The sequence below is a fragment of the Achroia grisella genome, unplaced genomic scaffold (genome assembly GCF_030625045.1).
Source record: "Achroia grisella isolate CSIRO2021 unplaced genomic scaffold, CSIRO_AGI_Agris_v1 utg918, whole genome shotgun sequence".
Lineage (NCBI taxonomy): Eukaryota > Metazoa > Arthropoda > Insecta > Lepidoptera > Pyralidae > Achroia > Achroia grisella.
Genome location: NW_026713067.1, coordinates 2,951,589 through 2,979,354, shown reverse-complemented (window position 1 = coordinate 2,979,354; position 27,766 = coordinate 2,951,589). Strand labels below are relative to the sequence as shown.

General features: G+C 33.6%; 1 protein-coding gene and 1 pseudogene across 1 annotated transcript in view; one reads left to right on the top strand and one right to left on the bottom strand.

Annotated features, from left to right (window-relative positions):
• Window positions 1-27,766, bottom strand: part of LOC131853972 (myotubularin-related protein 6) — an 81,632-nt gene that overhangs the window by 7,596 nt on the left and 46,270 nt on the right. Inside the window, 13 exon segments of the mRNA XM_059205076.1 lie at window positions 2,744-2,808; window positions 2,811-2,830; window positions 3,484-3,612; window positions 4,309-4,415; window positions 4,499-4,642; window positions 5,453-5,609; window positions 6,269-6,344; window positions 6,915-7,047; window positions 7,778-7,865; window positions 8,269-8,441; window positions 9,304-9,461; window positions 9,842-10,004; window positions 11,851-11,967. Coding sequence (XP_059061059.1) covers window positions 2,744-2,808; window positions 2,811-2,830; window positions 3,484-3,612; window positions 4,309-4,415; window positions 4,499-4,642; window positions 5,453-5,609; window positions 6,269-6,344; window positions 6,915-7,047; window positions 7,778-7,865; window positions 8,269-8,441; window positions 9,304-9,461; window positions 9,842-10,004; window positions 11,851-11,967 — 1,530 coding nt within the window.
• On the top strand, window positions 7,288-7,502 carry LOC131854027 (protein transport protein Sec61 subunit gamma-like; annotated as a pseudogene).

The window sequence follows — 27,766 nt, the reverse complement described above, 5'->3', positions numbered from 1 at the left end:
CCCCCTAAACTATACTATTTTATAAATAAATAAACTACTAATACTAAAGAACTTTATATATGTTATTGAGAGAACTATTAAACTGAGTTTCCTAAATTGCCAGACAGTTTTCTTGGTTCGACAACGATCAGAGCAAGTTATAATACTGTTACGAGCAATATGTGAAAAAATGGAGCATCTTAAAATAACGAATTTGATATGAAATTGTATACACCGTTGTTATCCAATATACGGTTTCAATGATTCTGGTATTATAAGGAACCAAGAAAACTGTCTGGCAATTTAGGAAACTCAGTTTGAGAGACCTCTCAATAATATATATAAATTTTAGCTTTATTAAAATGACGTAAGTTTATTTACAAAATAGTATAGTTTAGGTGGGTCCGGCGGGGGGTTGGAACCGCACTAAGGGTCTGGCAATGAGCAGAGCAAGTTATAATACTGTTACGAGCAATATGTGAAAAAATGGAGCATCTTAAAATAACGAATTTGATATGAAATTGTATACACCGTTGTTACCCAATATACGGTTTCAATGAGTCTGGTATTATAAGGAACCAAGAAAACTGTCTGGCAATTTAGGAAACTCAGTTTGAGAGAACTCTCAATAATATATATAAATTTCAGCTTTATTAAAATGACGTAAGTTTATTTATAAAATTGTATAGTTTAGGGGGGTCCGGCGGGGGGTTGGAACCACACTAAGGGTCTGGCAATGAGCAGAGCAAGTTATAATACTGTTACGAGCAATATGTGAAAAAATGGAGCATCTTAAAATAACGAATTTGATATGAAATTGTATACACCGTTGTTACCCAATATACGGTTTCAATAAGTCTGGTAGGATAAGGAACCAAGAAAACTGTCTGGCAATTTAGGAAACTCAGTTTGAGAGAACTCTCAATAATATATATAAATTACAGCTTTATTAAAATAACGTAAATTTATTTATAAAATAGTATAGTTTGGGGGGGGTCCGGCGGGGGGTTGGAACCACACTAAGGGTCTGGCAACGAGCAGAGCAAGTTATAATACTGTTACGAGCAATATGTGAAAAAATGGAGCATCTTAAAATAACGAATTTGACATGAAATTGTATACACCGTTGTTATCCAATATACGGTTTCAATGATTCTGGTATTATAAGGAGCCAAGAAAACTGTCTGGCAATTTAGGAAACTCAGTTTGAGAGAACTCTCAATAATATATATAAATTTTAGCTTTATTAAAATGACGTAAGTTTATTTACAAAATAGTATAGTTTAGGTGGGTCCGGCGGGGGGTTGGAACCACACTAAGGGTCTGGCAATGAGCAGAGCAAGTTATAATACTGTTACGAGCAATATGTGAAAAAATGGAGCATCTTAAAATAACGAATTTGATATGAAATTGTATACACCGTTGTTACCCAATATACGGTTTCAATGAGTCTGGTATTATAAGGAACCAAGAAAACTGTCTGGCAATTTAGGAAACTCAGTTTGAGAGAACTCTCAATAATATATATAAATTTCAGCTTTATTAAAATGACGTAAGTTTATTTATAAAATTGTATAGTTTAGGGGGGTCCGGCGGGGGGTTGGAACCACACTAAGGGTCTGGCAATGAGCAGAGCAAGTTATAATACTGTTACGAGCAATATGTGAAAAAATGGAGCATCTTAAAATAACGAATTTGATATGAAATTGTATACACCGTTGTTACCCAATATACGGTTTCAATAAGTCTGGTAGGATAAGGAACCAAGAAAACTGTCTGGCAATTTAGGAAACTCAGTTTGAGAGAACTCTCAATAATATATATAAATTTCAGCTTTATTAAAATGACGTAAGTTTATTTCTAAAATAGTATAGTTTAGGGGGGTCCGGCGGGGGGTTGGAACCACACTACGTGTCTGGCAATGAGCAGCGCAAGCTATAATGGTGCTACGAACAATATATGAAAATATGGAGTTTCTTAAAATAACGAATTTGGTATGATTTTTTTTACACCTTTGTTACCTGGTACCTGCCAAAGGAACCACGATCCAGGTTTCATATTTGGGGATCGTTCTTACCTGTGTTGGGGACACACATACAAGAACTTTCACGTTTATTAAAATGACGTATGTCTGGCAGTCGTGGGCTCTTGCTCTATATCATAATAGCAAAATATGTAATCTCATTGATAGTTTTTATTAATGAAAATTGAAGGCTTGTTTTTGTGCCCTACTTACCATAGCACTAATCAAGAACGTGAGCTGTTATAGAATAGGGTTGACGATTCCTTGTAATAAATAATACATGTATATTTTTGTATGAAAAAAACAAATAATCGCTTTCAAAATTCATATGTGAGATCAATTAGTTATTAGTAATGTTAAATTTAATAATGGTATTTTACAGTGCTTAGCATACCCTTTCCTAGGTAGACGGACTCGGGGTCTAGCGGTTTAGCACACCGCGTTACTTCCAATTGTCGCGGATTCGATCCCAAACACATACAAACTCATGAATACAAATGTTTGTACCGTGCGTGGAAACGCACGGTACAAACATTTGTATTCATGAGTTTGTATGTGTTTGGGTGTTTTCTATGTATATTGTGTATATATTTAAAAAATATATCTATGTATTTATATACGTTGTCTAGTACCCATACCACGAGCTTTGGTTACCGTGGTACTAGATGGCGCTGTGTAAATTCAGGGTTATTTATTAATTTTCGATTGACTGTAAGAATACTTTAGTGTTCTTCCGCGTACCTTGGTGAGGTAGCTGATATGATGCTCGAGGGCGGAGCAGTGCTCGACGGCGGCCGGGAGTATATATAGTACATCCCTCGCCAGAACCTTTACATACATCATATTTAGAAATACTTTAACAGTCAGTAATTATTTACATAAAAAACATCTATTCAAAAACAACACACAAGTTTCTTGCTCATTCTTCTTGTGATGAATCTGCATTCCGAATGAGTGGTAGAATCAAAATATGACTATTCAAAAGTGCTTGTAATGAGTTTATTTGAATAAAGATTATTTCTATTTCTATCTATTTTAGTCACAAGTTGGAAAATGGAAATACTTAAAAATATATAAATAAAAATACTTTTATTAACTCTGGAACATATTATCTTCAATATATATATTTGTAGCGGCATACAAGTACTTTCTACATTTCAAACGGGGATCGAAATTACGATGGCCTGAGTCGAGGTTCGAACCCCTAGCGGTGCCCTCAGACTAAAGTCGTATCCTTCCGAGTCTAGTCCTTTCGAGGGTTTGGAGTGCCATCTACACTCGGACTGTATGATTTAAAGGTTACAGGTTCCCAACGAAGCAGGTCTTAGATCTAAACCTTAAAGGTACACACACACCCCTTTAAATATTGATTTATGTATTTTTTTTCACACAAAATTGGCGGAAACATGGCCGACTTAGTGGCTGACGGCATTTTCACTACGATCATATATATATATATATTTCTTCATTGTATTAGTTACCTTATGCTCTGTGCACTTAAGTCCGGTTTCAGCACATCAGGGTGGGCCTTTGGATTGTATAGTGGATTTTTGTATTCATTTAAGTGGTTCGCCATATAACCCCAAAGTGAAAATGTGCGTTCAGACAATCTGGAATTGAATATTAACGATTGATAATAAAAATATATTGTTTAAATTAATAAAAAATATATCCTGCTCTTGAATATTGAGGGTTAATTCTAATTTTTTTTTGTCTAATTGGAAACAAACTCACGGTCTATCTGACGGTAAGTGCTTAGTATATTAAAGTAAGTGCTTACTATGTTAATTGATATTGTGATACCACTCAAGTGTTCCCATTCCGGAGGACAAAGATGTCATACATGTTATTCTGTAATTGTACTGCCTAATAAAACCCTAAACATAATTTAAATAGAATACCCATGCAGACGACTTTTTAGGAAGTCTATCTGGGTTTAAATTAGGTATCTAAAAAGAAAATTTAACTATATAAATACATTCATGTAAAATTTATACATTTAGACAGTGTTAAAATTTATTTTTATTAATAAACATTTAAATATCCAAAGTTCAAGATAAAAGTCTAATTTAAAAAATAAGACCATCAAATAAAAGATTAATTAACGAATATTTTAGAGCAAGCACGCAACTTTCTTGCTTATTGTTGTGATGAGGCTGCTTTGCTAATGAGCGGTAAAATAAAAAAATATTACATGACTACTCAAAAGTGCTTATATTAAGATTAGAAGAGTTTCATTCTTTCTTTTGGTAGTACCTACTATATATATACTACTATATATAATAAAAAAAAAAACAGAATTTCACCTGAGATCCCGTCGGTCCTTCTGGCAGTTGCCAATGAATGTGCCGTACTGGCAGGCGTGGGCGTGGTCATGCAACGTTAGAAGGAATCTCTCGTTGAACTGGAATGCCTGCACACACAATTAAATTCATCCTTACATAATAAACTTTCAAAATCTGTAGGCAACTTATTATATAATTCCCACGACAGTACCTCGGGCCGCTGTCGCAGTAATTGCCATGTGCAGTCGAGTAACTGTGTGAACACTGGCGAACGTTCCCGACCGTCGCACGCGATATGCCCGCACCGCGCCGTGAACTTGTGACCGAACGACAGCCAATCTTTTTCTATTAACGCCTGTGAACAAATTGAACGTTACAGTTTGTGAAATTGACAATTATTGTGGCCAATATAAAGTAGTAGGTGAGAGAAAGTACATTTGGGGGCGAGGTTAAAGATAAATATATATAATTTATAATAAAATAAACACTTTGGACTAGCCATATTTTTTAGTCTACCACTTATTCGGAATTTATACTTATATACTTGCTCATAACTGGGGGAGAAATAGAAATAATCTTTATTGAAATAAACAACTTAATATAAACAGTTTTGAATACTCATATTTTTGTATGCTATCACTTATTCGGAACGCAGACTCCTCACAAAAAGAATGAGCAAGAAAATTGCTTGTTGCTCTTTCAAGTAAAGTAGAGAAAGATGTTGTTTTCTTATATATACAGATTCCGTGTTGCTTCCGTGTTCTAGGCGTTTAGCACACCTTTATGCCGATGGTCGCGAGTTCGATCCCTCGCACGATGCAAACATTTGCATGAGTATGATTGTATTGATCTGGGTGTTTCTAATATCAATAACAAAAGCTCTGTTTATCTTGGGGCTAAATCACAGTGTGAATAGTTGAGGGTAATTATTATTATTAATAGCTGACCCGCGCAATTGTATTTGCATAACATTTATCATTATATTTCGCTCAATTTACATAATATATTTTCAATTAAATCCCATGTGTTATTCTGATGTCTAAGCTATATTACAGTAAAGTATCATCAAAATCTGTTCAATACTTTTTGCGTGAAAGAGTAACAAAGATCCATCTGTCCAGCTATATCATACATACATTGGCGTTTATAATATTGGAAAGATTACCTGGTACCCGTTGATGGTGCGGTAGTGAGGCTCCAGACATAGTGCGGCGAGCGAGCACACTTGCGCGGTGCGGTCCCAACCGTCACTACAGTGCACGCACACGCTTACACCGCTGTCGATTGCGCACGCAATCCACCACGACGTGTCCAATATCGATCTGGAAAAAATCAGAAAAATAAATGACATCAATACTTTATAAATACCTTCACATTTCTTCCTCCCTCTGAACCTTAATATTACAAAAGTGCTTAAATATCTTAGTTTTTTTGAGTAATTTGAATGGCAAACAAACTGACAGCCCAATATATGATAACCAATAACGTCGCCTATATACATGAACAACATTACGGACATCAAATTACGATGTGACACCAGTGATACCATACCGACTGAAATGACGGTCTATGTCGTAATATGACTGCCTAATCTCACCCGACGATTTTTTATGATCTTCCACCGCTGAATGGCTTTACATTACACGTTCTTTAACATGCAATACAGAGCGCTCCTAATCACGCGTTAAAAAACGAGTCGTTGAGCATTTTACGCGTATGTCATATCACTTTCATTACTATTATTTATATTCCACAGATATTATTTACCAAAAATACGTTTATTTCAATAACTCTGTAATGAAACCTTGCTCAATTTGGAGACACACACACAAACTATATTTAATGATATCAAAAAGGCATTAAAGACGCGAGATGCCCGAGACGGCGGTGCGCATTCGCGCGAAAGCGGACTCGCGCGTGAAAGAGTGTACGTGTAAGCAGCTGATGAATATATATATATATATAGATTTTTCCAACTCACTTGATATGCTTGAGCCAACCAGACGACTCCAGACCACTGAGAAATGACGACATAGTGGGTGTGTTTTGTTCGCATGCTGAAACATAATATTTATAATTAATAAATAATTACCAAACCTTAACTAAATAAGAAAACATACCGTCACAACTGGTATCAAAGATGCGGTAGTCAGAGACATTGTCATCTGGCTTTTTGTAAGAAATTCAGTTGAGTTCCATGTTCTTCTCAATTGAATCTGTACACCTACTGAACTGGACGGTAGGGAAAAATAATTGAAAAATTTTACGTTCTTATTCGTTTAAAGTTAGATTTTTGAATTGTAGTGAACACAATACTTGACATGGCCACATTTGACTCCGTATATTATTTTCACACAAATTTAATACACCAAGCCGTTAAGCTAATTAGCAGTTTGTCTGCAGCAAAACTTTAAAATCCACGTTGCAAGGGACGAGCCTACCGCTGACTGTTTCGATGACCAGAATATACTATCATTTTACTCCCATACTAAACCAGAATATACTACCGTTTTACTTCCATACTGAACCAGAATATACTACCGTTATACTCCCATATAATTTTTCCACAATCATAATATTTTTTTTACGAAACAGTTTCAAAACAACAAACGTCAGTTGATACATACTTTCGACTAGTTTCTGAAGGCTCTTCCTCATCACGTGGATGTTGCCAATACCCATGAACTGGAACTTGATATTCTCGTAGAATGCCTCGTTCTCGTAACCTTTGCCAGCTGCTCGGTTCACCATGGCATTAATCTGAATAATCATAAATGTGACAAGTCATTATTGCTCCATTGGTCCATAGTAGGTGGAAGCCGTCAACTATATACATAAACATAACCGGTAACGTGATATCCGTTAACGGTTATGTTTATGTATATAGTTGACGGCTTCCACCTACTATTGAGTGGATTGAGCTTGTATATTGTTCCAAATACATAAGAACAGACAATATAGAAATATAAATTATCAATTTTGTTCACATTTGTAATACATAATAAACTAATACAAAATGGATCACAAATTGCAAAGTTTGTCGAGCTAGGCAAGCAGTTCGCTAAGGATTCCATTCAATTGGAGGTGCACTAAGTAGAAAAGAGCACCAGAAGGTGGCCATCGCAACAGCTATTGATTTCTGGATCATGGTATTCATTGGCTTCTTCGTAAAACTGATATATAGTCTGATCAACAACATTATCGTTGGAGCATAGACGTAATTGTAGTATAGGAATAATCCTTACTAATATTATAAAAGCGAAAATAACTCTGTCTGTCTTTCTGTTTGGCTTTCACGCCAAAACTATTGGACTTAAACTTAATTAAAATAAAATTTGGCACACAAATAATCTAGACCCTGAGAAATAACATAGGCTACTTTTTTATGTGCACAGCCAGTAGCCAATATAAGGCCCTCAAAATAAATATACTCATAAACATTATTACTTCTCTAATAAACTAAATTATGTATTCTATATTATGAACTTACCCGAGGCCTAGTATCGACAACATACATATAACCGCAATTTGGATTCGAACGTCGGATTAAGTCCAGCATCTGTTCATCTTCCATGCATCTGTGAAGAATTGAATAATTATTTATTTATTTTATTTAGTCATACTTTAATGCATAAATACAATATATAAATGTATATATAGCGAACTTAACACCTAAGTTAAAGAAAGAAATTAGTAAGCGGCGCATTATGGTCTAGAAAGATTCCTACATATATAGTGGTAAATTTAGGTCATAATTTATACCAAAATTATTGTTGTTAAAGATATTCTATTATTTTATTTTAGAATGACTTATATACAAGATACATCACATTACATTGTTTTAGAGAAAATAGAGCTAAAATATTAGTAAAATTTAGGTAATAAATTTTAAATCATTATTAAAGTTTAGTTAAGACATTTTAGTTACTTATCACGTGTAAGTTTTTTTTATTATCTAGTCGCTCATAAAAGTGTGCTCACCTAGCAGAGAACCCACTCAATGGCTGACTGCAGCGTGCTATAGCGGCTTTGTTGTGATGCAAGTAAGCTAGCGCCGGGAGTCGACCCCGGGACCTGAAGCTGGCGCTACCGAGGAGCACAGCCGAGGTCGCCTTCGCCGGCACGTAGATCTCACTGGGGTACGTATCACACAGCTGTTGGCAAACATTATTTTGTAACATACAAATATTACAAAGTTTATTAGAGAAGTACATTGGGATTGTTAGTAATGTGGACTAATCCCATTGCTAGCAATGTACAATATCAAGTTGGCCTTCACATGGATCACCCTGGAAATCATCGTGATAAATTCATGATGAATTTACAATCAGACTTGACCTCATGCTCATCTTATCATCCGCCACTGGTACCCCGCCAGCGTAAACGATTAGATTAGGGGGTGCACTATTCCATTAACATACAGGCAAACAATTTTTTGTAACATACAGATATTACAAAATTCATTAGAGAAGTACATTGAAGGGGTAAAGGGGTAGTTAGAAATGTGGACTAATAACCCCATTGCTAGCAATGTATGATACCATGTACTTATAATTCATACACATAATATCTAATTTAGGGGGGGAGGGGTCAGATTGACCTCCACATGTTTCCTCCTGGAAACCATCGTGATAAATTCATAATGTAATGGACTGACCTGACCTCATCCTCCACTGGAACCCCGCCAGCGTAAACCGTTAGCGCAAGCGACGGCATCAAAGCAATATCATCCATTGGGGGGAAGAGGATTGTTAATAATGTGGACTCATGACCACATTACTAGCAATGTACCATGTCAGGTTGACCTCCACGCGGTTCCCCCTGAAAACCATCGTTATAAATTCTTGGTGAATTTGTCACGATGTGCTAACTGACTTGACCTCATGCTCATCTTATCATCTTCCACTGGCGCCTCGCCAGCGTAAACCGTTAGCGAAGGCGGGTGCACCATTCCATTACCATCCATAAAAAATACCATCCATTAAGAAAACTATGAGTCTTGTAATGAATTCTTACCTCATAACCTTTATTCGCTGTACATAACACCCAATGCTCGTTTGGCACATTCATCCTTTGATATTCTGTCTGTATGTCGAAGAAGTTCCACCCGGCCGACTTCGGTAGCTCGTCCGGTGACGATTTGTAGTGAAAACAGTACAACTCGTCTATGTGTACTGCAATAGATAAGTAGAAAAGCTAAAATATACGAACGGACAGTACATGCAATATTATATTAAAGTTTTTTTGGTTCAAAGGTTTAACCTCAGGAAATACTGGTCGAATCGAATTGAAAAACAATTTTAATATTAATTAAAATTAAAATTAAATCATTGCAGAATACAGTGCTTATACGATGTTAGATATAACATCCAGTGTATTCAGCCTTAATACAGGTGTGCAAATTTTTATATATTAATATGTTTACAAATGTATGATCGACAAATATTTGGATCGTGCGAGGAATAGAACCCGCAACCATCGAAAGTAGGGCGTTAAACAACAACAAGATCGTCAAATGTCAATATATGTATATAAACATAGTGTTATGGCTTACCCGGTTGACTAAGACGTAACAGCGTTTGGTGCATCTCGTGGCAATCTCTCTCGCGTGGGATCACGAAGAACACAGATTGGAAGGTCTTTGTGCGGACGAGCAGCGGCGAGCCGGTGGTCGTGATCGGCAGCCGCTCCACTGAGGATATATGCATCAGCAATATCTGGAACAAGTGGACGAAACTGTTATCACTTCTGGCTTTTTATGAGTAGCGGGCACAAAATGGCGTCTTATTATATAAACAGTGATTCGTGGAACATCAGCTGATTTGTCATGACTTCTTCTCCATTTGAACGTAGGTTCATATGGACAAGTGATGACGGATGATATGGTTCATATAAAGATATATATATTCTTTACATATATATAATGTATATTAATTAGAAATAATCTTAACAAAGGAGAACTTATCTCTAAAAGAGATCTCTTCCAGTCAACCCAATAGAGTCATAGAAATAGTGGTTTTGAATAGTCATATTTTGAAGTCTTGAGTGGGTCAAATTGTGCAAATAATAATTTAATAAAAATATCAAATAATTCAAACTAAACATAAAAATACAATGTCCAAAATACATTTGCAATAGACACCGTCACTTGCATGGTGCGTGAAATCGAACCCGCGACCATCGAACTAAAACGGTGTGCTAAACTCAACGAGCTCAACTCAACGCACAGCCGGTGTAACACGCAACACGGTGTGCTAAGCCGCTAGACCATCGAGGGCCGTACCTATAACTTACAAACAATCTCGGCCAGCACTAAAAACGATTGAGATTAAAATTTTCCATAAATGTCAGTGGCTTGTCGAATAGCAAGGACGAGAGGCGTAAATATCTCTACCTATAACATAAAAAAATAAGAAAAAACAAACACAAAAACCACTGAGATTAAAAATAAATAGATTGTAAAAACACTGAAAAGTTTGCAGACTCTGCCTCAGTTCTAAGTAGGTGCCTAATTAGTCTAAAAATGGCTTCGGTAGAATTTTGGTTTCAAAAAAATTAATGACTTCTTCGATCTAAAACTTTCCCCAAGGATAGTTAGATAAAATCTATATTCATGTTTAACTGAGACCTATTTTATAATATACTAGCTATTCGCCCCGGCTTCGCACGGGTGTACATGTATTATACATATAAACCTTCCTCTTGAATCTCCATCTATTAAAAAAAACGCTTCAAAATCCGTTGCGTAGGTTTAAAGATTTAAGCATACATAGGGACGGACAGACAGCCACAGCGACTTTGTTTTATACTAGGTAATGAAATGGAGAGGAACATAATGTCATAAATCATATACCATAGATAAAGAAATTACTATCTACTAATGATCCCAACTACTTTTCAATTAATAAATTAGTACAAACAAAAATTTATATTCATAAGAATGATTGTTTCTATTCGTCTGGGTGCTTAGCTTGGGACTTATTGGGCTTTAGACTCTGACGGCTACAAATAATGTGTGAGCGCCATAAAAATTAGTAAAAAGTAATTAAAAAAGCATATACAAGAAATGTTTCCTCTTTCTAAGTAAATAATTCACTGTGTTACTCCCTCTTTGCCTGACTGTACATCTTAATCTTAATAATATAAACGCGAAAATTTGCAAGTATGGATGTTTGTTACTCTTTCACTCAAAAACTACAGAACGGATTTTGATGATACTTTGCAGTAATATAGCTTATGCATCAGAATAACACAGGCTATATTGAAATTTAACGAAACCTGGAGCACAGTTAGTATATTATAAAAAAAGTATAGATTTTATATAACTCAAAAAGCAAAAAATTTTAGTTTCAAAATATTTCATTATATTTCACAATGTGATATTGTATGTGTAACTGTTGATTTAAACAAAGTTAAAACCTATCTATCTATGTACCTAAGAAATAAGCCACTTAGATTTAAGCAATTATTACAATATTATAGTACACTCAAACGAATATTGGTCACTAATGTTACCATTAGATGCTTATTTTATCTTTGTTTTAATATCACTCATAAACTTACCCATGTCTCTTTACTCATTTCATGGTCGACGAAAATAAGATGAGTGGTGGCGAAATACAGCGTGCCCTTTGATGGATTTCGTAAGTTGTATTTATCCAATAGTTGTACATTCTCCAACTGAAACAAACAAACAAAAAAGTTTATACTTACATATATTTTATTCAACTGGTGTGACAATGACAATTTAGCATAGGAATGTAAACCGGTTTTGACGATTCTTTTGCAAAGATAGCACCTAGTCCCACGTATACTCTGGATGTGTATGATACTATGATATCGATAAAAAAAAATAAGTCTTACGACGTAGCCGAGGGTCCAATATCTACACGGGTCGAATGATCGCGTGACTCCCCATTGGCATGATAAATTCGGTCATAAACTGAATAGGTGGAAATAATTTCCCACTAGAGACGTATAGACATCAATTCGTTTGGCAGAAAAGAATGAGCTTTTGCCTTAGAGTAAGGAATAAATTTATTTTATTACTCAATTTTATTGCTCTAACAGCGACTCTGTGGGGCTGGAATTTGTGTATCTATAAATTATAATTATGGTTGTAAAAAATTGTTATCTTGTATATCAACAATGCTTGTAAAAAATGAGAATTACTCGTGAACTCTTATGGATGATAGTATAGAATAGAAATTCATTATTCAAATATACTTAACTAGCTTTTGCCCGCGGCTTCGTTCGCGTTAATTTAACCCCTTAGGGGTGAAATTCATCAAAATTCTTTCTTAGGAGATGTCTACGTCATAATAGCTTTATGTATGCAAAGTCTCAGTCCGATTGATTTAAAATTAACAAAGTTTCATACAAACTTTTATCCCTATTTTATCCCCTTGGGGGTAGAATTAACCAAAATCCTTTCTTAGCGGATGCCTACGTCATAACATCTATCTGCATGCCAAATTTCAGCCCGATCCGTCCAGTGGTTTGGGCTGTGCGTTGATAGATCACTATGTCAGTCAGTCACCTTTGACTTATATATATTTAGAAGATTTAAGTACTTTTGAATAGTCACAGTTATTGTTCTTTTAATCTACCGCACAGAAAGATATCTTATCACAAGAAGAACGAGCGAGAAACTTTGACGACCTCGGTGAGCTAGCAGTCTAGCACACCGCTTTTCATCTGATGGCCGCGAGTTCGATTCCTCGCACGGCACATTTGTATTCATGAGTATGATTGTTTGTATCGGTCTGGGTGTTTTCTATGTATACATTATACATAGAAATCACCCAGACCAGTATGTATTTAAGGAAAAAATATTATCTATGTATTTGTATCGCCGTCACTGCGCTTGACCATATATTAATTTTTTTTTTTTATTATATTTTAATTACTAGCTGTTCCCGCGACTTCGTCCGCGTAGAATTGATTTTTATACTTTTTTTTCCTAAAATATTATTTTGGTATATGTACCATATATATATATTCATATGCATGTAGTAAAAAATAGTTATTTCAATATTACAAACAGACACTCCAATTTTATTTATATGTATATAGATGTATAGATTATTGAAATGGTGTACACGCCTGCTCTAACAGATTACACTAGCGTGGCACCAGTGAAGGATGATAAAATGAAGATGAACTGAGGTCAGTTAGCCATCCTGATAAATTCCGTGTAAGTAAGTGATGGTTTCCAGGCGGAACCACGTGGAGGACAACCTGATGTATGATGGTGAATGTACCATACATTGCTAGCAATGAGATTACTACTCCACATTAACAACAATCTCCTTTCCCTTTCTCGTGAAGTCATTTTGGGCATTAAAACTAAACTTCATACATTTGCGAGCAAACTTGTGTCAAGATTCTTGATAATAACAATAAACTAGGCCAATTCAACAGACAAGAAACTCAACTGGTAAATTTGAAACTTTCAAACTTGTTATGACATAGTATTTGGAATATTCTGGAACTTTGCTGCAACGTTAGTGTCGTAACAAAGCAACAAAGTAGGCATGCCGGCTTTGTTGAAAATATGACAAGTTAGACTGCTGGCCGCATTGTTAATAAACATGCTGCTAAGTTTCGGGTACATTATCTAAGTTATGCCCAGCCGTAAGCTTTTATCATCACATCTGCTAATTTATTATTGTTTTAAATTCTTTCACCATTAAGTGTCAAGGTGCAGGACGAAGATGCTAACAGAAAGACGTTTTGATTGAGACTGTTTAATAAGGGAATATGCTACACCATGCAGTATCCACATAATATTCATAATACAATTAATTATTAAGTCATTTGTGTCCTTTTATTTATAATGTAAATTTACAATAAAGTATTACAAACAAAAAAACAATTTCCCACATTAAGAAGCCATATATATAGTAGAATTTAACTTTTTTTATTAAAATATTTAAAACTAAAGTAGCTTAAGTTACATTAGCTTTTGGCGGGATTCAATCAGTTATCATAAATGTTGCCTTGAAAACTTAATAGCAATAAGGCCTTTTTGTATTTATACAGATGTATTTATGTAATACTTAAATCTACCCATTTTCTTTTATTCGTATCTACACACCCAACTTCGCACAGGTGTACATGTATTATATAATACATATAAACCTTACTCTTGAATTTTATCGATTGCTAAAAACTGCATTAAAAACTGTTGCGTAGTTCAAAAGATCTAGGCGAACAGACTTCATACACTTCATTTTATATTATACTAGCTACTCGCTCATTACACATATAAACCTTCCTCTAGAATCACTCTATCCATTAAAAAACCGCTTCAAAATCCGTTGCGTAGTTTTAAAGATTTAAGCATACATAGGGACGGACAGACTGCTATAGCGACTTTATTTTATACTATGATATGTATAAACAGATGCAAATAAAAGGTCTTACTCTCTCACTATATATAAAAAGCTCCATTATTATTTATATCCATAAGACGTGTCGACAGTTAACAGAAAGGTACGTTGGGTTACTTTCCCGAGAGACTTACCCTCTTTTGTAAGGGTTAAACCAATTTCAGATGATGATTTTGATGTGTTATTATTTATTAAACACACAGCTTCCCGTATTTTGTTCTAAGAAATTCTCTAGATAGTTCTTCATCTATTTCAAATAAGGTTGAAGATTTCGATTTTAAATTTACGTAGGCGATAATCACAGAGCGTCAGGAGAGTTTGCAATTATCTATATTAATACTTTGTACCCCTTTTTCAAAATTGCGCAGAAGGAGTTCGAAATTTTGCACATTTATAGTTTATATAGAGATCTAGCTGTTCTCGCGACTTCGTCCGCGTGGAATTTGACGTGGATTTTATTTTGGTGTATGTACTGTATTTATATTTATATGCATGTAGTAAAAAACGGTCATTTCAATATTACATACAGACACTGCAATTTTATTTATATGTATAGATGAGCGCAGTATACTAAAATACTTTTTAAATTATGCATTATAATACATTTTACAATAAAAAGACATTACACAACTACCACACAAACGCATACATACCTAGTAAGTGCAAAGGAGTACTTTGTTTATTATACTTTATATAGTATTAGTCTGTGGCCAAATTCAGAATAAATTAATAGTGTTTATGTTCTATAGTTTATTTGTCTATAGTTTTCCTGAATGACAAACGTAACCATAATAAATTCAGATATTACAATATATATTAGTTATTAAAGTAAAGTCTTTGACAATAGAACATTAATAATATTCCATAATAAATTTAAATTATAAGTTAATTTAAATTAATTATGGTACATTTTACCACTGGGCGACCAGTAGTATGTCTCAATTCTGTTATATCTAACTAGTTGTCCCGGCAAACGTTCTTTTGCCATATAAATTAAAATCGCTATTAAAAATAGGGGTTGATGCTAGAATTGTAAAAATTTAGGGTCGTACGTATTTTTCAATCCTAAATAATAAAAAAATTAAAATAAAATATTATGTCGAAAATATAATAAAAATATATTTAGGGGTGGATATCTCTTACCACTATGGGTATGAAAAATATATAGTAACCGATTCTCAGACCTAAAACGTTGTTTTGCCTTAAAATAAAAAAAAAATTAGGGGTGGACTACCCCTAACATTTAGGGAGATGAAAAATAGATGTTGGCCGATTCTCAGACCTACTCACTACGCTCACAAAATTTCATGAGAATCGGTCAAGCCATTTCGGAGGAGTATGGGAACGAAAACTGTCACGAGAATTTTATATATAAGATTATGATGTAAATAAATACATATATATATATATATATATATATATATATATATATATATATATATATATAATATAATTATAATAAACGAATAACATGAACATACGATTTATGAGATTGAGGAAAACAAAAATATACACCAACTTATATAATAAACTACCTTGGAGAGTAAGGGAGCTAATCAACGCATAATTTGTTTTCGTAATGACATTTTCACAATCACATTAGCCGACTTAAAAAAACAACAGTTTCTCTCTTCCCTGCGAACCAATTTTGGTGATAAAACTTTTGTTTCCACAACGTGGATTCGTTATTCAGTCTTTCAAAGAAAGAATTCTCTATTTTGGGATAATTCCGCCATTGTACTCATTGTTTCCTTTTACTTTTAGTTTTTTACTGTACAATAAAATAACTTTACTGTTGTAAGTGGCTGGAACAACAATACAATTTTATTAAATTTTTTTTAAACTTCAATATTAATCTCACTACAACAATATTTTCTTCTTATTACCTATATACACACCGCTTTACATCCGATGGTCGCGGGTTCAATTCCTCGCACGGCACAACATTTGTATTCATGAATATGATTGTTTGTATCGGTCTGGGTGTTTTATATGTATAATATGTATGTATTTACGAAAAAAAAATTATCTATGTATTTGTATCAGTTATCTAGTACCCATAACACAAGCTTCAGCTAGCTTAACTTGGGTTTAGATGGCGCTGTGTGAATTGTCCTAAGATTATTATTATTATTATTACCTATGTATAGTTACATATAATAATAATATCTCAGATCAATTTACACAGCGCTATCTAGTCCTGAGCTAAACAGAGTACTGACGACTTGTTTTATGGGTACTAGACAAGAAATATAAATACATACATAATATACATAAAAAAGACCCAAACAATCATAATCATACAAATATTTATACCGTTCGTTGGAATCAAACCCGCGACCATCGGAAGTAAGGCGGTCATACACTCGATTATCTACACTTATACATAATATACACCAAATTATAACAATGACGAAAAATTCTAACTGTTATGAATTAATAATATCGTATTGTTATACCTAATATCCTAACTCGCCTCCATTTATTTCATGTAACAAAATAAACAACATCGTTAATTCATTATTACACTTTCCTGTTTGAATACAAAAATAAAAAATGTATATCCGACGCCATTTTGACAGTTTCGTTTATTACAATAAATAAATAAGAAATTTCCCTCCTGTTTACCGGAAGACGAAATTTTGTATTCGTGTCAAAGGCGAATCACTTCCAGAGATGTCGACTTAATAAGGGAAATATTAAATCATTTAATTTCAATGGTTATAACTGACGTTGAACAAAGCAAATTGCTCGGGCTAAAGCTGAAAGCCCCTCCACCTGACACAGACAAATGTCTGCCTTACGACCCTCCAGTGCAAATCATAAGCGAATTTTATATATTTCTTTTACTATTTGCCTTCCTAAATGTCGGCTCTCTGACATACACCACAGTTTTCATTCGCTGGTTACAGTATAATGGCCGCATGACGACAGCAGTGTGCGCTAGAGACGACGTAATGCTTCTCTTTCCATCATATACTACAATACAAACAAACAAAAACATAGCAAACCTCACGACTGCTATCCCGGATGAGGTAGTCAGAGACATTTTCAATTGTCGACTTCATGGTGAACGCAATAAATAAAATGACTTGTAAATGTAGAAAAGAGATGCATTATACATGCAATAAAAATACTTATAGATAGCTATATTCTCTAAATTTAAAGTTATTTATGTAGGTTCTATTTCCACCTGACTATAAGTAGCAACTTATCACCTATATTCATAAGCAGGAACACGGATAGATTTTTAAGTGCTTATTAGCAACAGTAATCATCAGAGATGCTAGTTCGTTTGCCTACTATGCGACCATCTAAGGACAAAACGCTACGCTTGTAACTTGTACCACCCACAAAGTCAAGGTCGGGAAGAAGCGATAGGCACGTCACTTCCATTCCAATAGAAACGCGCAGCGATTTCACCGAGAACGTAAGTACTTAGTATGTATTAGAACAAAATTATTATTAATATTAACCATACTTTAGATGAGACTTTCGTGTAATAGCTATATTTTCAGTATTAGTGCCGTGAGCGGCGGTCCAGCGGATTATCGCAGCGGACTTCTTCAGTCGGGGTTCAATTTTTTTATTCTACTATGGTGTTAAACAAGCATACGTCCCATCTAATGGTAAATGGTTACCGTAGCCTATAGACGCCTGAAACACCAAACTTCTTCGTTCGGTACAAAATGTATTTATGAGTATGACTGTATGTATCGGTTTGGTAACACTAGCTGTTACCAAACGATTCATAATTATAAACAAAACATGTAGAATATTCCAAAATCGTATAAAAATATCCGAACACTTTTATTATATACATATTTTTTTCAATTCCGTGACAAAGGAACCGGTGCGTGAGCCATCAAACAAGAATTTACGAGCCATCAATAGAAGCGGTATCCGTTTGGTAGTATACATATATAATGTATATATATATTTATATATATATATATAACTGATCTATCATGAGACTCGCCCCGGCATTATATCGGCGGCCCCGCCTTATATATTTATTACATAAATTTAAAACTTCTTGGCTGTCTGTCTGCAGTAAAAGTCCATATATAAATATGTATATAAGTTTACACAACAATAAGTATATGTACATATTTTAAATAATATCGATTCAAAAAAGCAACACACAAGTTTCTTTCACATTCTTCTTGTGATGAGTCTGTCTTCTGAATGAGTGGTAGAATAAAAAATATGACTATTCAAAAGTGCTTGTATTGAGTTTATTTGAAGAAGGATTATTTCTATATATCTGTGTATATGCATATATATACATATACATACTCAAACAATAAGTACATTGAACACAATATTTGACGGTATATGTACGTATATACCGACAAATCATCATGGAGACTAAGCTGATTCATCGATCGTTAATATACAAACAAAACAAATATTCAATATTTGCAACATGAGCTATATTATATCGCCCACGAGTTCCGCGACTTATATTAATTAGCTAAATCGAAGATAATACGATACTATTGATGTACAGCCGGCGGGATATTGGGATACATTATGCTTAAATATATATAGAATGGGGAGGGGAAACATTATACCATGTCAGGTCCTATGGATGATAATATAAAGGTACACCCGCCTGAGCTAACGGTTAATGCTGGCGGGGCACCAGTGGAGGATAATAAAATAACAATAATAATTGTACCTTATATATATTAACGTATATGTATATGATTGTAAATGGAATGGTGCATAATAAAATAAAAATAATAATTGTCCGCTAACGGTTTAGGCTTATATATATTAATAATTGTACCTTATATATATTAACGTATATGTATATGATTGTAAATGGAATGGTGTACCTCCTGCGCTAACGGTTTACGCCAGCGGGGCACCAGTGGAGGATGTTAAAATAAGTATGAGGTCAGGTCATGTGGTAAATTCACTATGAATTTATCACGATGGTTTCCCGGACGGAACTACGTTGAGATCAGCCTACCATAGTATATTGTTAGCAAAGTGATCATTAGTCCTTATTACTAACAATCCCCCCCCCCCCCTCTGCCATGCCAGGTCGACCTCCACGTAGTCTCGCCTACCTGGGATCGTGGTTTATATTACAAAGATAAATATTTATTTACTTTATTTACAACTTGGGACAAGATGGCGCTTGAATTGTCCTGACGAGTAGTTTTAGTACTGTACTGTGTACTGAGCACGGTATTCAAGAATTATTATTAAATTATTTGTATTAGTCTAAATTACTCAGACTATATACATATTATATAAGTATTTACAAAATTTATGTATAATATTTTTGTCAGTTTTATAGTTGCATTACAATACAATGTCCGTTTGTCTTGGAACTAGATGGCGCTGTTTGAATTGTCCTGAGTTATTATCACCTTAAACATAAGACTATATTTTTAACAAAATGTACTATTACATATTTCCTTCATTCTATTATCAGTACAGTGAAAACTTCTGTTAAAAACTTCCGCTGTATCAAATCGCAGCGGGAGCCTAAGGATTTATAATCCAAATATATACCTACATACATATACTAGCTGACCCTGCAAACGTTGTATTGCCTTATAAATTAATCGCTATTAAAAAACAGGGGTTGGTCATAGATGGGTGAAAATTTGGGATTGTATGTATTTTTTAATGCCGCATAATAAAAAATAAAAATAAAAGAAATTGTCGAAATAATGAAAAATTTATAAATAATAGAAATAGTTATAAACCTATTCTCAGACCTACTGAATATACATATAAAATTTCATCAAAATCGGTCGAGCCGAATTTCGGAAATTTCGGAATTCGGAGGAGTATCAACACGAAACAAAAACACGAGAATTCTATATATTAGATAAAAAAATCGAATAAAATAAAATTTCTATAAGTTGATGAAAACTTTGAAATAGATAATTTTAATATTTTGTGAACGTTTCCATTTCCGAACCATAAAGCATTTGTAATTCCATAACTGACAAAACCGACACCAATCGTGCAATAGAAGCCTCAGCCACGTGACGTGAATACCAATGATATCTTTGTAAACATCCATTCTTTTACGCGACACGAGTAAGTATTATAGCGTCTTGTGAATTTGCCATTGTACTCTGCTCAAAGGGTTTCATGAAAACAAACATAGGGGGATCGCTTTAGAAATTGCTCGCACGAACAATGGTGTTTTTATGGGACGACATTGCTTCCAGACGGTTCATATGAGGATTTTCTAGGGGATTGTGTTATTGATGGGAAGGACATTTTTTGAAATCTAGATTCATGTATGACTCATTATGTTAAATGTCAAGTAGGCGTGATGCAGACGAAGTAGCGCGGGTTAGCTAGTCTATACATATAAATAAAATTAGAGTGTATGTTTGTAATATTGAAATAACCGTTTTTTACTCCATGCATATGAATGTAAAAAAAAAATATTTTGGTGCTTAGGTACACCAAAATATATTTTTTTAAATTTTTTTCTGTCTGTCTATTTGTTCCGGCTAATCTCTGAAATAGCTGAACCGATTTTGACGGGACTGTTATTGGCAGGTAGCTGATGTAATGAGTAACTTAGGTTACTATCATTTTTATAATTTTTATTTTATTTTAGAACAATAAAGTTAAACTCCAAGCGGACGAAGTTACGAGTGCAGCTACTATAGTAAATAAAAACTAAAAACCAAAAACGACATTTTATATAAAAAGCAGCCAAAGTTGCGGGAAACGACTAGTAATGCACTCACCTTAAAAGTAACAAACTTTAATTGGCTAGAGTCAAGCTTCATTCAAAAGGAGATTGAAAATTTCGCCAGACTGATAGTACCGCTTACGTGGGATAATTAAAATAGACCGGACAGCTCTGAGAATCCCTTCTCAGGGACTCGTTATTTCTTTCAATTATTTTCAACCAACTTCAAAAAGGTGGTATATTTTTTATTTTTTTATTGGGTGTTTACGCCAGAAACGCTGTATTAGCAACACTATGCAATAATTATAATTATTGCTAAGAAGATATTTTAGGCGCTTCGTAATTTATAATCTATGTAAATATTTTTTCTTTTTGAATTTAATTTTCATTCACACACTTCATCAAATACACGTCCCGTCAACATCAATTTATGGCATTATTATTTTAAAATACGTAAACCAATAAATAATTCCTACATTGGGTTGTTTGGGCTATTGTTAGGTGACTGTAGCACCTGTAGCACTGCGACCTGCATAGATCTATTGTGCTCGCCCTTTTTCAGAGTTCGCTACCTAGACCCGTCAGGGACAAGTATTGAAGGATATTCTTAGAAGCGATGGTTTCTATCTCCTCGGCAAAGAGTGTAAACTTTCGAAATGAGATATTTCGTTTATGCATGAGTTGATGAGTTTATGCATGAGGCTACAACCACAAAAAGTGGTATTCATTACGTCTTTACTGTCTGCGATATTATTTCTTTTCGTTGTAAACCGAATTATATTGCACCATATACAGAAGAAATATTAATTGAAACAAAAAAATATATATCCACACAAATAAATAAAATCGGAGTGTCTGTCTGTAACTTTAAATAAAAGCTTTTCATCAAATGTTGACTCTACATATATACGGTTAATTTTAATAAAAAATTCTGTCTGTCTGTTGTTGCTAATCTCTGAAGCGGCTGGACCGATTTTGATGGGACTTTCACACGCAGATAGCTAAGGAAGGCTACTTTTATTTTCGAAATGTTATACGTTTAATTCCACACGGACGAAGTTATGTGTAATAGCTAGTATGTATATGTAATAAATGCTTATTAGTTAATTTTGCCACTCTCTTCAAGGCAGGTATAACTGAATTCATTCCCATGCAAATTGGGCAATCATTTTATACCGTAAAGTAATGGTGAGCTATAAAAGATTCAGAACTTCGTTTACATTGTTATTTTTAAAAGAATATAAACAAATTAAGGCTTAATAACGTTATAAAGTGTGAATATTAAATTATATTATAATATATATAACTAGCTACTCGCCCCGGCTTCGCCCGGGATCACTATAAAAGAAATCCGCTTCAAAATCCGTTGCGTAGTTTTTAAGATTTAAGCATACATAGGGAGGGACGGACAGACAGCGACAGCTTTTGTTTTATACTGTGTAATAATGGTAATATTATATTAAGAAGTATAATATATATATATGTGTATGAATATTAAAAATAGAAATGTTTTAAGCAGACTTTATGATTTATATATGCGTGTACATGATGTAATTTTATCTTTAATATAATGTATTTTATATGCCTAATTAAAAACAATGTTAAAAACTCTGCCATCCGCGCAATATTCGATAAAAAGTTTTTGCTTCATTTTTTTATATTTCACAACTACTCAAATTGCAGGCTTCCTACATTTTTGTTTTATTTACGAAATGTAAATACGAATCTAGAAAATTCTTACGAATATAGGATACTAATGAGGTATTAATATTATGATTATATGAAAAAAATGCAATTTATATATTAAATATGTCTATTTTGTTGTTGTCTGTCATAGGGTTCTAGATATAAATAAAATTGTTCTGTTTGTAACATTGAAATAACAGTTTTTTACTAAATGCATATAAACATAAATCCGCTGTTTGTTTCGACTGATTTTGACGGGATAATATTAACAATACGAAATCGCGAGTACAGTATATAATGTGTAATAGAAAATACAATCTAATTTTAAAACTATATGGCCAATACGTCAGACTTATTAATGAATAAACAATAGATACACTTATGTATATATGCATAAATAAGTAAATAATCATTTCTTATATGTAATAAATATATTAAAAAGTTGTACTTGTTTAAATTGTTTTGATAACATCATGTTTGTTTTATTTAGCAAATAAAACCTAACCTAACTAGTTAAGTTTTATTAACCATTGTGTAATAGCTGTTTTTACATCTGTCCGTTAACATTCAAGGCAATACTACGATATATTTCAATATCATCCAAATTTATTATCCCCTTGTTAGGGATCCCCCGTCCAATTCAAACGGGGATCGAAATTACGACACCCTGAGCCAAGGTTCTAACCCCTAGCGAAGCCCACAGACTGAAGTCGTATGGGAGTTCGCCTTCAGCCGCTCCATAAGTCCGTCCGCGGATTTGGAGAGCCATCTGCTCTCGCCCCCTATCATCCGGAGAAGTTGTAAAGGACAGCTGCGGTTCTTACGGACATTATAATAATATTGTTTTAATAAACAAGTACGTCTTTTGACAACGACGTCGTCTGGTGACGATAACAGTTTCAACATTATGAAATACGGTTTGCTTAAAGCTGCAATCAATAAAATATAAAAGTTACGGGTTCCTGCCACTAACTTCAATAGTAAACAGTGGGCGAGCGTTCCAACATAGTTATCTTCGTGTAGTAACCTGACCTATATTACCGTAAACCTGAGTAGAAATGAACTGAACTGAGGAGAGGCCGCCACTTAGTTAATTAGTTTAGTGCTCGTTATATATGAATTACCAGCGTAAGTACCGGAACATTAGGTCTCTTACCTTTTTCTATTGCGACAAAGGAATTGTTTTTAACAAAAGTGAGCGACATTTATTATTCTATTTAATCTTATTAGTGTTCACTGTTTATAGAATACTAGCCTCTCACCACGATTTCGTCTAAACACATTTTACTATACATATATTCCTTACAATTTTTTATATAAGATAGCCTATATCCGTCCTGGTATAATCAGTCATGTTTATCATTAAGATTCGTTCAGCGGTTTAGTTAATATGTATAAAGTAAGAAATAGACAGACAAACATTCACGTTCATAATAATAATAATAAAGTATATATACAATAGTTCAGCTATACACTTACAGCCGTGAAATACAACCTAGGTCATATCCAGATAACATAGGTTTAATGCTTTGTAAATATAAATATATATAGAATGTGTCTGTGCCCACGGTTTCCTATGTGTTATTCTGATGCATAAGCTATATTACTGTAAAGTTTCATCAAAATCCGTTTAGTACATCCATACACACAAACTTTTGCATTTATAATACAAGTGAGATTTTTTTTGTTGACTGTTTTGGGCTTATATTAGCTGCTGAGTGAGACCTGTTCACAGAACACCATGGACCTGTTACACTGCGACCTGCATAGATCTATTGTGCTCACTCGCGCTCGATACTTTACAGTAACATTGCTAATACATCAGAATAACACATAAGCTATAATTTAAAAAGGTATGTAAAATGAACGATATATAATGATAAGTGTAATGCAGACGAAGTCGCGCTGGTTAGCTAGTGTATATTAAACGTTTAAAAAAAGAGAGTATATCCATGCAACATACAATATCTAACTCAGTAAAAGTAACACGGAGTTGTCCAACTGAACAACATATGTTAGCACATGAAACCTCTTTTTGTATAAAAGCCATAAAATAATTGTAATTAAAAATAAAAACTTCTTTTCTCTCTATAACACGGCCATAATTTATTATTAATTTTATTGATTTTAAATGCAGTATAAATAGATCACAGTTAGAAACACAAACAACATATTATACTTTTGTATAATACAGCGTCGATGTCAGGCTTCAGGGGTCCTTTCTTTTCAGGGGACATTTGTTACACGCTCCAATTGCTGTCCAGTTGTATGCTTATAAAGATGTTTATGTGTATGTTTATTATACCCATTGTAGTTTCCTGTAAACGAGACGAATGTAAGGAAAACATTAATTAGGATATATTGGTATTAACCTACTTGGTAGTTTCCTCAACCGACTCCAAACACAAGGTTTTCAAATTAACTTTATATATTTGCCTTCATTGAATGTATATCAAATAAAATGCAGAAAACACAATCGAAGTAAAACAAGTTTTAAACGCATTAGTTATGTTCTACGATGTCGTACGAGAGGGTGAGTAATAATGACCATAAAGACTTCGGTTGACCTTTGCATGTTTGCTGACATAACAAAATTTACTGTTTAAGTCACTATTATGTTTCAGACCTTGTATGTTATCCTACACAATTTATATTGTTTCAAATGAATTAATCTATACATATAAATAAAATTGGAGTGTCTGTTTGTAATATTGAAATAACCGTTTTTTACTATTGCATATGAATATAAATACGAAATAACATTTTTTACAATTTTTGTCTGTCTGTTTGTTCCGGCTATCTCTGAATATGAAAAATAACGTATTAAGCATGTTTCTTGCTCATTCTTCTTGTGACGAGTCTGCTTTCCGAATCAGTGGTAGAATAAAAATATGACTATTCAAAAATGATTATATTATTTTAATAAAGATTACTTCCATTTACAAGATATCTTCGCCGTAGCATAAAATTCAGCTACTACAAGTATTTTCCTGTAGACCACGTCACAAGTACATTTTAATCTTTTTTATGTATATTTATTTGAAAGAATATAAATTGTATAGGTTGTTTCAACAAAAAACATAATATTCTTGTTTGACATTTTCTCTGAAGGCCAATATTAAAGAGTTGGTTATATACGAGGATCGCAAAATCAATTTAATACAGTTATTCAAATAATAAATAGGTTTGAGTATTCTAGTTAAATCCGCGACTTCATGTTCGTATAACTATTTTTTTGTACACCAATTGGAATAAAAACAAACACAAAAATTTTAATTAAAGCCTATCACAATACATTAGTGATAATGGCACCAAAAGTGATTAAGGATTTCAATAAAACAAACACAAATTTTTAAGTGAAGCCTACCACAATACATTAGTGAGAATGGCAGCAAAATTGATTAAGGACTTGAATAAAACAAACACACATTTTTAAGTGAAGCCTACCACAATACATTAGTGGGAATGGCAGCAAAATTGATTAAGGACTTGAATAAAACAAACACACATTTTTAAGTGAAGCCTACCACAATACATTAGTGGGAATGGCAGCAAAATTGATTAAGGACTTGAATAAAACAAACACACATTTTTAAGTGAAGCCTACCACAATACATTAGTGGGAATGGCAGCAAAATTGATTAAGGACTTGAATAAAACAAACACAAATTTTTAAGTGAAGCCTACCACAATACGTTAGTGGGAATGGCAGCAAAATAGATTAAGGACTTGAATAAAACAAACACACATTTTTAAGTGAAGCCTACCACAATACATTAGTGGGAATGGCAGCAAAATTGATTAAGGACTTGAATAAAACAAACACAAATTTTAAGTGAAGCCTACACAATACATTAGTGAAAATCGCACCAAAACTGATTAAGCTGTTTCTGAAATTAGCGCATATAAACTCGCAACAGACAAAAAGTCTAACCATTATTGTTTTGGGTTCTATTAACTTGAGAATGTCTCTCCCGATAATACTTTGTCGCATATACCTTCTATGTATATACAGTGATCGGTTATATTTTTATTATTATGTATGTATACTGACATTGTCTGATTATATGGCCGTCTTTTAAGACGTAAAATACCAGACTTCAACAACCTGACATAAGCTGCAATATCTGAGCCTGGATTCTCAATGGAGAATTACCTCTCAAGAGATTTTACACTATCAACAAATATGTTTATAGTATGGAAGTCTGATGTAAAAGGAAAAAATATGTATGTACAGATATATGTACATAAAATATATGCCTACATTTTTATTTCTAAACAAAAAGTAGATGAAAACATCGAACTCCTGTCGAATTCTTTGACATTTTCCTCACAATCCGCTAACAAATAACATTTTCTCGTACCTACATTCGTACAATGGGTTACGATATTTTATAAGAATAACAATAGAAGTGGTATCGTAAAATGTTTTCTTGAGAAAATTCGGAATGAAATTTGATGGACAGTAAACAACTTTGGGTTGAGATAAATTATTCGTCTGAATATTTTTGGACTTCATACTTCTGTTTTGTATTTCTCACTTTATATCTACAATGTCAATTTCGTAAAATATCTTAAAGTTGGTATTCAGCCCTTAAAAGTTGAAATATTTGACTATATACATCTATGCTCGAAAAATTGTAATTTACTTTTGTTTTCAAGAAAGCATCATTAGATATAAAGATCGTTTCACAGTAGCAATCAGATTTAAAAATTA